General features: G+C 70.0%; 1 protein-coding gene across 5 annotated transcripts; it reads right to left on the reverse strand.

The window, feature by feature from the left end:
- Positions 1–4283: 4283 nt before the first annotated feature.
- PCGF1 (polycomb group ring finger 1) lies at positions 4284–9419 on the reverse strand. Of its 5 annotated transcripts, none has more exons than XM_054203864.1 (9): positions 8978–9418; positions 8076–8181; positions 7685–7837; positions 6335–6406; positions 6041–6149; positions 5301–5436; positions 5097–5183; positions 4927–5007; positions 4284–4454 (listed from the first exon to the last, which is right to left on the reverse strand). In XM_054203864.1, exons 1-9 carry the CDS (start codon positions 9071–9073, stop codon positions 4407–4409), a joined length of 888 nt encoding a protein of 295 aa, XP_054059839.1. In that variant the 5' UTR covers positions 9074–9418; the 3' UTR covers positions 4284–4406. The 5 variants fall into 5 exon arrangements, with proteins under 5 accessions (XP_054059839.1, XP_054059841.1, XP_054059840.1 ...); XM_054203866.1 differs by having other exon boundaries at positions 5097–5180; positions 5403–5436; positions 8978–9416; XM_054203865.1 differs by having other exon boundaries at positions 5403–5436; positions 8978–9415.
- Positions 9420–9629: the final 210 nt, after the last annotated feature.

A 9629-nucleotide genomic window follows, 5' to 3' on the forward strand; every position in this document is an offset into this window, starting at 1 on the left:
GTGACAGGAATTAAATTGTGTTTTGATTTTCTCATTAGCCTAATCTCCAGCGTGCCTCGTTACGGGGTAATTTCCCCGTGCCGACATGACAGCTCATTCCCACCATGACAGCCATATGCCAGCATGCCTGTGCCATGCGTTGGTGGTCACCGGGGTGCCCGGCAAGGACGGCCATGTCCCCTGATGGGTCCGGTGGGCGCTCCCAGGGTGGGCTGCAGCATGGGACGGGGGTCAGGGTGTGGGGTGATGCTGTCTGGGCCCTGTCACATGTGTCTCCACGGTGCCCATCCATCCTGCACCCCGCAGAGAGGCACTGGCAGGTCCCGCTGTGCCGCGGGCTGGCAGATGAGCGGGGCCCTGCCGTGCGGCCCGGCAGCTGGCCTGGCAGCACGGTGCTGCCATGCCGGCAGTGCCTGGGCTGGAGCCGGGAGGCCATGGTGATGCCGTGTGTGGGGGTCACGGGGCTGGCCCCATGCACCGGGTCCCCGGGTGCTGCCCCACTCACCCCGGCAAGGGGGTGTGAAGGTGGTGGCAGGCGCGGGCGGCTCATTTGTCTCTGTCAGGAGGCAGCGCGCGGGAGACAGTGCTGCCGGAGCGTGGTGGGGACCGTGGAGCCGGGGATGCTCAGCATGCCTGTGGCAGCCCCACTCGCCTGTGGCACGACCGGTGCCAGCACCATGTGCCGGCTGCCCAGGTGGCATTGGGAGTCTGGCCCCTGTGCCCACCCGTGGGACCCCTGGGGTGAGCACTCATGGGGCAGCTGCTTTACATGAGCCCTTTGGAGGGGGCTGTGCTGTGCCCCTCTGCTGGGCACCTACAGAGTCTTGTGGGGGTCACCACCCCACAGCCTCCCCATGGGGACCAGCTCCCCAAGGTCCCACTGTCCCACCCATCACCTATGCCATGGGGCAGCAGGAAAGGGGGGATGAGTCCCAGCAAAGGGTGGTGGGGAGAGGCCGTGGGACAGGAGGGGGGCAGCAGGATGGGGTGCTTGGGGACCTTGGCATAGGTGATGGTAGTGGTGATGCCATTCCCCTGGGGTTTGTCATGCCCCCAGTGCCCCCTACCCTGGCACTCCATAGTGGCCCCCAGCCACACAGGCTGCAGGGCTGTGGGGGCCGTGGGGGTGAGGGGTCCCTCCGAGGGGTCCCTCCGAGGGGTCCCTCACGTCCTTCTGGCAGCCCTGTGATGAGTTAGTCCTCCTGCTGAGCTGCCCTGTTGCTGCTCGCCCAGGACGGGGGCTGCAGGACCTGTCTGCACCCACAGGCTCCTGGCTCGGCTGGAGCATCCCTGCAGCATGGTGGGCAACCCATGGCAGCACATCCCTGCCCTGGCGTCACCCCAGGGGCTGAGGTGGGGCCGTTTGTCCCTTCACCCGGCTCCAATCCCTTCACTGGACCCAGGACCCTCTGGGCTGGGGGATGCCAGTGTCCCCATTGCAGAGCCAGGGTCGCCCCAGGGACCTGAGGGCAGGTGAGTGGAAGCCCCAAGGGTGCCAGTCCCCTGGCCATCGGGAACCATGCTGGGGGCTGTGCTGTGACCGGGCCCTGCCCAGGTCCTCCCGAGCAAGGCTGCGCAGCCTGTGCCGCCCCCCAGGTTAGGGCCGGTGGAACGAGGGGCTCAGGTTTCCCTCTCTGCCGGGCTGGAGCCTGGGGCCATTAGCCCCCTCGGAGCATGACGGGGGACAGGATATCAAAGTGCCTTCACCCCGTGCTAAGCGGCGTGACCATGGCTTGCAGCTGGCCCCCACCGACCCCACGGCCAGACCAGGGGTGTGGGACCCCATCCTGGCACCTGTCCCTGTACCGCTGCCCCCTGGCACTGCCCGTGGCCTCAGCCTGTGCCGGGGACAAGCATCAGGGACCGGGGGCTCCCCACACCCCCAAGTCCATCCTCACCCCCGGGCTTCCTCTGCTCCCCTGGGCTCATCATGCATCCCTCAGCCAAGCTCTTCCTGCCCCCCCCACTGCGTTCCCCCTGTGAACCCCAATCTCCACGGCTGTCTGGGGCTTCCCCTGCATCCCCAGCCTCTCCCTGCCCCCTGGGCTTCCCCGAACCCCCCATCTCCCCTTGCAAACCCTGCACTCGGGGGTGCCCCACCACCACCAGCTGCCCCCAGACCCTGCTGGACTCCGGCACCCCACGGCGGCGGGGGGGGGCGGGGGGGGGGGACGGGCACGGTGCAGCCCCAGGCCCCGGCAGGCGATGGGGCCAGGCCGGCCTGCGGGCAGGGTCCTGCTGGCACCGACCCCCGCACTAGCCCCTGCTCCCGTCCCGGCAGGGGCTCATTTACCAACGTCAGCCCCGCAGTTGGTTTGAATTAGGCTCCTCCGCGGCCGGCGCTGATAAGTGAGGGGGGCGCGGAGCTGGGGGGGGGGGTGCGGGGGGCTCCCCGGCCCCGCTCCCGCTTCCTGCTCTGCCGTCTGTAACCGGCTGCCAGAGCCGCTGCTGAAAGACACGGGCATGGCCCCCGCCTGGCCGCCCGCCGCCCCCGCCGTCCCGCCATCCATCCATCCATCCGTCCGTCCACCCACCCGCCCGCTCCCACGCCCGCGCTGCCCTCCCCGCTCCTCAGCTTGCGACCCCCGCCTGCACCCCCACCCCGCGCCCCTCCGGCTGCCCCGGGGAGGGGGGTTTGGAGCCCCGGTGGGCGTCGGAGGGTGGTGTCGCGGAGCCCGGCCATCCCCTGTGCCGCGGGACAGGGTGGCGGCTATGCCCGGCCAAGCCGTACCTGGGTGCCGACGGGCGGCACCCGTCCTGGGGAGGCCCCCGGCACCGCGGGGCGTTTGTGGGGCTGGGTGGGGGCACAAAGCCCTCCCCCGCTCCCCACCAGCCCGGGGACCCCCGGCCGGCCAGGGATCCCCGTCCCGGGACGAGTGTCCCGCTGACCCTTGGCCTCTGCCCGCGTTTCACCACGTACTTAGCAGCGGCTTTCGGCACGGGGGGGCCGCGGCCGCCCCCGAGTGAGGGATGGCCGACAGCTGGGCCGGGGAGAGGGGCCGGTAACCGGATCCCCCAGCGGCGGCGGCGGCGGCTCGCGGGGTCCCGGGCGCGGGGTCAGCCCCGGTGCGGGGCTGGGGGTGAGGGACGGGCCACGGCCGCGGGGCTGGGGACCCCCGGGGTGGGGGGTTGCGGGGGGGGGGGGCGCGGGGCGCCTGTAGGGGACAACACGGTGCGGGGCTCCCCAGCAGGACCGCGGGGACGTCCGGCCCAGCTCCAGGACACCGCTCCAAGGGCACCCGTTGCCGGTGTTCAGGGCCCCTCCGTAGCCGCTTTCCAGGGAGAACCCGGGACAAGCGGGAGGCGGCACCTGTTCCTCCTCCGGGAATAGGGACGCAGCCGCCGGATCGTGTTTGCGGCGCCCGGGAGAGGGGGAGCACGGCGCCGGCTCCGGCCCCGCACCGGGGGACCCCCGCACCAGGGGACCCCGGAGCCGCCCCGCGCCGGCAGCTGGGCCCGGGGCCGCCGCACGCCCGACCCCGCCGCGCTCCGGCAGCGGCCCAGATGGCTGCGATATTGTCCCCACAATAGCGGGCTAATTAGGCGAGCGCTGGGGAGCTGGGTGGGGGGGGCGCGTCCCCCGTCCCCCCCCCCCTCCGCTCAGGCAATCAAAGGGCCCATGACTTTATTACGGCTCATTATGTGCGGGCGGCGGGGGGGCGCGCAGCCTGCGCCGAGGCGACAGGCGTGTTATTTCCCCATCACTCCTCATTGGGATTCTGGCACCGGCGGCGGCGGGGGGGGGGGGGGGGCGCGGGGGGCTAGGAGCGGGGGGGGGGGGGCCGGGACATGCGCCAGGCAGCCGTGACGGTGATTAATCTGTGCCGAGCGCCCGCACAACTGCGCTCGGCCGAGGGGCTGCGCGCCCCCACGCTACAGAGGAACGGGGGAGGGGGCTGCATCCCACCCCTGCCTCAAACCACGGCCCCAATACCCCCCCAAGTGCTGCACCCGCTGCCCTTGGTGCACCCCCCAACAGCCCAGCCACCCACCCCCAGAAAGCTGCACCCACTGTCCAGGGCCCCCCCCGCATTGCACACCCCCATAGTGCACCCCATAGCTCTTCCTCACCCAGTGTGGGTGTCCCGCCCCCAACCCTGCAGATGCACCCTACACCACCCCCAGCAGCAGCCCTGCAGGGGGGACACTGTCCTCCCCCCATACAGCCCCACTGCTGGGGGTCAGGGGGACTCAGCAGGTCCCCCAGCCCAGCCACATCCCCCGAAAGAGCCCATAGCAACCCCCCAGCACATCGCCCCCAGGACAGAGGAAGGACGCGGGGGGGATTTTCCACAGTTTTATTCAAAAAATAAACTCGAGGAGGAGGTGTATTAAGTTAGGGGGAGCGGGGCAGGGGGTGCAGGAGCAGGGCTGCGCTCCGGGGGGGCAGCGCCTGCCCCCAGCCCCTACCTCCTCTTGTCCTTGATGCTGTAGTGCAGCAGGAGGGGCGCGGGCTGCAAAGCAAGGAAGAGGGTCAGGGCTGCCAGCACCCCCACCCCAGGGCAGACACCCCCTACCCCAGGCCAGAATCCCGGGGTGGGGGGCAGGAGCGACCGCTCCCCACAGGGCATGCAGCATGGAGAGGCCTGGGGCTGCGCCATGAACTTGTCCAACCCCTTCTGGGACCCGTCACCCTCCTGACCCGTGCGGGAACCATGGGCAGGGATGGCTGCAGCATGGCCGTGGGCGCCCTGTGTCGCCGCTCCAGCGAGCGACATTAATCATCCTTGAGTCACCGATTCCTCGCTCCACCGCCGTGTCCCCAGCACAGCGCTGCCCCAAGCCACCCCTCGGGGAGGCTTCCCCCCTGCCGGATGCCATTGAGCCCCCCAGCCCAGGATAGGGCCCCTAGGAGCAAATTCCCCCTGTGGCAGGGCCACAGCAGCACGGGTAGCAGTCACGCACGTCCCATGGAAGGACACCCACCTTGCCAAACCAGCGTGAAAGCCAGAGCTGCTTCATCGTCATGTGGTCGGGGAGGGCCTCGTTGTTGAACAGGATCTGCACCTACACACGGGGAGGCTGTGTCGGGGGGGGGGCCCCATGATTCCCACCCAGGGCCCGTGACCCCCCCACCCGTTCCCCACCCCACTCACATGCTGCAGCTGCAGCCCCAGGCGGTGGCACAGGACCTTCCGCAGGTGCCGGATCTGTGCCCGCACGGAGCATCTCACGTACTTCTGCTGCAAAAGGCAGAGAGGGTCAGGGGGGTGTGGGTGCCCCCAGCCCCGTGGGACCAGCGCCGACGGGCGGCGAGGTCCCAGCTCCCCTCTGCCCACCCCACCTGGGACCCCACGCACCAAGCCGAGGCCAGAGCAAGGGCTGTGGGGCCAGGTCTGGGCAGAGCCTGGGGGCTCGGGGCCCGGTAAACCGGCAGGGCAGCCACACGGACCCCCGCTCACCTGCAGCACGGCCTTGCTCTTGTCCTTACTGGAGCTGTGGAGGGAAGAGAAGGGGCAGCCTGCCAGCAACGGCGCAGGGAGGCGGGGGGCGGCGGGACATACCCCCCTGCCCCTTCCCTGGGCACAGCCTGGTGCAGAGGTGTGGGCTGCCCCGGGCTGGGTGCCCCCCACCCACCATGGTGCTCCCCCTGCCAGCCCATCACGCACGCACGGAGCTGAGGCCGGCTGGGCGGCACGAGGCCGGCACGGCGGCCGGGACTGGCAGCTGAGCTGCAGCCATCGATCCCATTACAGCCCCCAGAGCTGTTGCTTATTGACTTTGCTGTCGGAGCCGACAGGCAGCTGTGCAGCGCCCGCTCCGACAGCTATTAACACTGGCAGCCGCCAGGCAGGGCTGTGGCCTCGGGGGGGGGGGGACGACACACAGAGTTTGGGCAGCTCCAGGGGGGTGGCAGGACCCTCCCTGGCTCAGGCGGGTCCCCCTTCTACCAGTGCCACAGAGGTGGGGGCGCAGGATGCTGCAACGCCCCAAGTGCAGGCCAGCTCCCGATGCCACCCCCGGCCCCCCTCCCCACCACGCCAAGGGGCAGCGGCGCTGCCGGCGTCCCCACAGCCCTGCCTGCGCTGCCAGCACTCACCTCTGCTTCTCCAGGCAGAGCGAGACGTGCTCGTCGTAGCGGAAGTAGTGGGCGCGGGAGTGATCGAAGGTGCTGTAGGGGAGCCCCATGGGGTCGCCCCCAACCGTGTCTGGGGAGATGTGGGGAGGGGGCAGGAGTCAGCCCGCCTCCGCCCCGCCGGCACCACGGCACTGCCTGACTGCCATGGCTGGCTCCCGGAGATGCTGCAGTGTGACCCCCCCTGCTCCAACCCCGCTCTCCCCCTGCAGCTGGTTGCCCCCAGACCCCTCCACGCCACCCCCCGAGCGTGCCCACCCTCGCCGCTGGGCTGCGTCACCCGGTCGAGGCCGCGGGACTGGTAGAATTCCCGGATCCTCTTCTCTTCACCTGTGGACGAGAGGCGAGTGCTGCTCAGGGACACCCCCTTGCCCCATGTCCCCCCCACCCCAGTAGGACTTCCCGCACCATAGTGCCCAGATGTAGGGGTTCCCAGGCTGTCCCCGTCCCATCCTGCTGCTCTGACCTCAGCTTGGCAACACAGCCAACAGCCAGCGGCTCTTGTGGCCAGACCCTTCTTCATTTGCCTCCTCTGTGTCCCCGGGGGTCTCCACCAACACCCACTACAGGCCAGCAAGCCCTGTCCCTGCCCATGCAGACATGTCTCTGCTGTCATTGTCCCTCACACGTTTCCCCATTTTTCCCCTCTCTGCTGTGGGGCAGGGCACCAGGACCCACGCTGTGTGTTTGCTGTGCCCCTGTGTCCCCTCCATCCAGCCCAGGCCTCCATCCCTCTGTGGCAGTGCCCAGCACCCCGCAGCCACACAGCAGGCTGAGATTTCTAGAGAGGTGTCCCCAGCGCCGTCCCCATCCCCATCCTGAGTGACAGTGGCTAATCTCAAGCCCACCGCTGCGCCTGCGGTGCAGGGGCTGCCCTCCCCGCATGCTGCTTTACATTCACCACCACTGACTGTCGGTTCATCGCGCCGTCACTCAGCGCCTGGCCCCAGGGACACTGCTTGTGGAGACAGCTCCGACTCACGCAGCTCCCGTCCCCACAGCCCAGCCCCGCTGTGCCGAGCACAGCCGGCTGCTGGAGCCCGAGCACTGACATCAGGGACCAGAGCCGGTTAAACACACCCTGACGAAGCACCCACCTCCCTGCTCCGTTCCCCACTGAGCTCTGCAGCTGCTCCACCCACCAGCATAGCTAAGGGAACGGTGCAGAGCCCCGGTCCCTGCACCTGAACCTCCCAAACTGCGCAGTGCCAGTGCTGAGCGTCCGCCTTGCTCCGCTCCCCATCCCTGAGAAATCTGGCATGCTTCCTGGGCACGGTACCCATAGCCCCCTGACAGCCGCCTCTGTGAGTGGGGGCCATTTGTCATGCCTTCTCCCTCACTCTAGGGCTATTTTTACATAGTAAGATGCCCCCACTTGGCCCCACCTCCCCAGCCAGGCTGCAGCAGCCACCACAGATACAGTCAGCAGCATTTTGAAGACCCTGACCCACGGACAGAGTGTCCCACAGCCAGCAAAGAAGCACCTCCCAAAAGTCCCGTTCCTCTCCCTGCCCTGGGCCCTTCCCCTCACAGCTCCTCCCCAGCCTCCACAGGACACCCGTGCCAGGGACACCAGATCCTGTTCCCCTCACATGCCAGGACACTCACTCTCCTGCAGGCCAGGCACCAGTTTGTAGACTATGTCCTGCATGACGCGGTCCAACTTGAGGTTGAGCAGCGGCTGCGTCTCGTGGATCTTGGTGTTGCACATGGGGCAGTACTTGCTGGTCTGCAGGTACTTCACGATGCAGCTCTTGCAGACTGTGGCCAGAGGGAGGGGGTGTCAGGGAAGTCAGGGCGGTGGCACAGCCCCACACCCCCAGACACCCTGTGTTGACCAGGAGGATATGTCCCCCTTGGCCCTCCAGGCAGAAGCCACAGACCCGGGGCAGCGCTGGACCCACCAGCAGGTAGGGGAGGCTCTGCTGGCCCCCGCCTGGAGGGGACCCCACACTGCCAGAGCCACACAAGCAGCTGCTGCCGCCCCATGGAGACTCACACGTGTGCAGGCACTCGGTGATGGTGGTGGCGTCGATGAAATACCCAGCGCACAGGCAGCACACGATGTGCTCGTTCAGCTCCTTCATCTTCACCTTCACCTCCTCCTGCAGAGATGCACCATCATCACCTGGCCCACGGGGCTGGCACCCTGAGGGGCACCCTGCACCGGCGGGCCACACCACCCCAGGCTTTTGCCCTCCGCAGAAGCCCCTGCCTGCCCCACGGTCAGCAGGAACCCCCTGGGACACAGGGGCAGGTCCCGCAGAGATAGCAGGGTGGGGGGCACACAGGACTGTGGGCAGCTCCCACCCCTGCACGGGTGGAGGGATCCCCCCAGGTCGATGCAAAGGGACCTGGCTCCTGGGTCAGCAGCCCTGAGAGCCACCCTGTCCCCAGCCTCACCCCGTGGCCCAGCTCACCCATGGCTTTGCCCCACGGCCCGGCCTCGGAGCCCGTAACGGAGCTGCCACTGTGACAGGGTGGGGGGACGGGGCTGGGGCTGGCCCCTCTCTCCAGCTGCGGGGCCAAGCACCTGCAGGGACGGGGCCACCTGGCACCCACCGTCGCCGGTCCCACCCCCGGCCAGAGCTGGGCGTAAATTACCTGTGCCACACCCCAGCCCTGGCCCCGCCCCTCCAGCGCCTGGCCCCGCCCCCTGCCCCCTTCCCCGCGCCTGGCCCCGCCCCTCCCACCTGACCACGCCCCTCGTATGTGTCCCGGCCCCGCCCCCCCGCGGCTCCGCCTTCCCGCGGCGTGGGCGTCCCCCCCCGGCGCATGCGCGGGCCCGGCCCGCACGGCGCCTGCGCGGCCCCGGCGCCCCCCGAGCGGCGGCGCGGCGCCCTCTTCCGCCCACGCATGCGCCAGCCCCGTGCCCGCCGCCCGCCGCCCGCCGCCGCTCGCCTCGTTCCGGAGCGGATCCATCTTGTAGACGGCCTGGAGCTGGTTCCGCAGCCGCATGGCGATCGCCATCGGGCCCCCCTGAGGAGGCGACGCCATCTTAGAACCTCCTCCGCCTCCCCGCGCACTTCCGGGTTCGGGGCGGGGCGCGGCCGGCACCGCCCGCGCCGCCGACTACAGCTCCCGCCACGCCCCGCGCGCCGCAAGGCATGCCGGGAACGGCCGGGCCGGCGCGGAGCGCGGCCGCCCTCTGCCGGGCGCGGCGGGGAGCGCGGCCCGCTGCTGGCACGGGCGCTGACCTTGACCCCGGTGCTGACCCTGACTCCCACCCGCAGGGCCCGTCCGGGGCGCTCGGCGGGAGGGGACCCCCGACCGGCCCGGTCTGGACCGGCGGGGTGCCGTCCGTCTGCGGGCAACGGCCGCGGAACTGCCCGCAGCCGCTTTGGGGGGAGGGTGGGCACCCCCAATTGGTGGCCAATGGTGGGGGGAGCTCTCTCTTGACAGACAGCAGCCGCCGCCAATCACAGAGGCCCTTGCGCGGGCGTGGTGCCACGGGACGCCGCCAGGGGGCAGCAGAGCACCGCGGGGGCACCGAGGGCGGGGGGGGTCGGCAGTGGGGGGGGTCCCGTTTCGCCTCCACCCCGGTGCGGGCGAG

This window comes from Rissa tridactyla, chromosome 5 (assembly GCF_028500815.1).
Source record: "Rissa tridactyla isolate bRisTri1 chromosome 5, bRisTri1.patW.cur.20221130, whole genome shotgun sequence".
NCBI classification, from domain to species: domain Eukaryota; kingdom Metazoa; phylum Chordata; class Aves; order Charadriiformes; family Laridae; genus Rissa; species Rissa tridactyla.

Coding starts and splice junctions, on each gene's coding strand:
- PCGF1 (XM_054203864.1), bottom strand. CDS start 9,073: ATGGCGTCGCCTCCTCAGGGGGGCCCGATGGCGATCGCCATGCGGCTG. Junction 6,150..6,334: donor GACGCAGCCCAGCGGCGAGG/GTGGGCACGCTC, acceptor ACATCTCCCCAG/ACACGGTTGGGGGCGACCCC. Junction 5,008..5,096: donor TGGGGCTGCAGCTGCAGCAT/GTGAGTGGGGTG, acceptor CCCCGTGTGTAG/GTGCAGATCCTGTTCAACAA.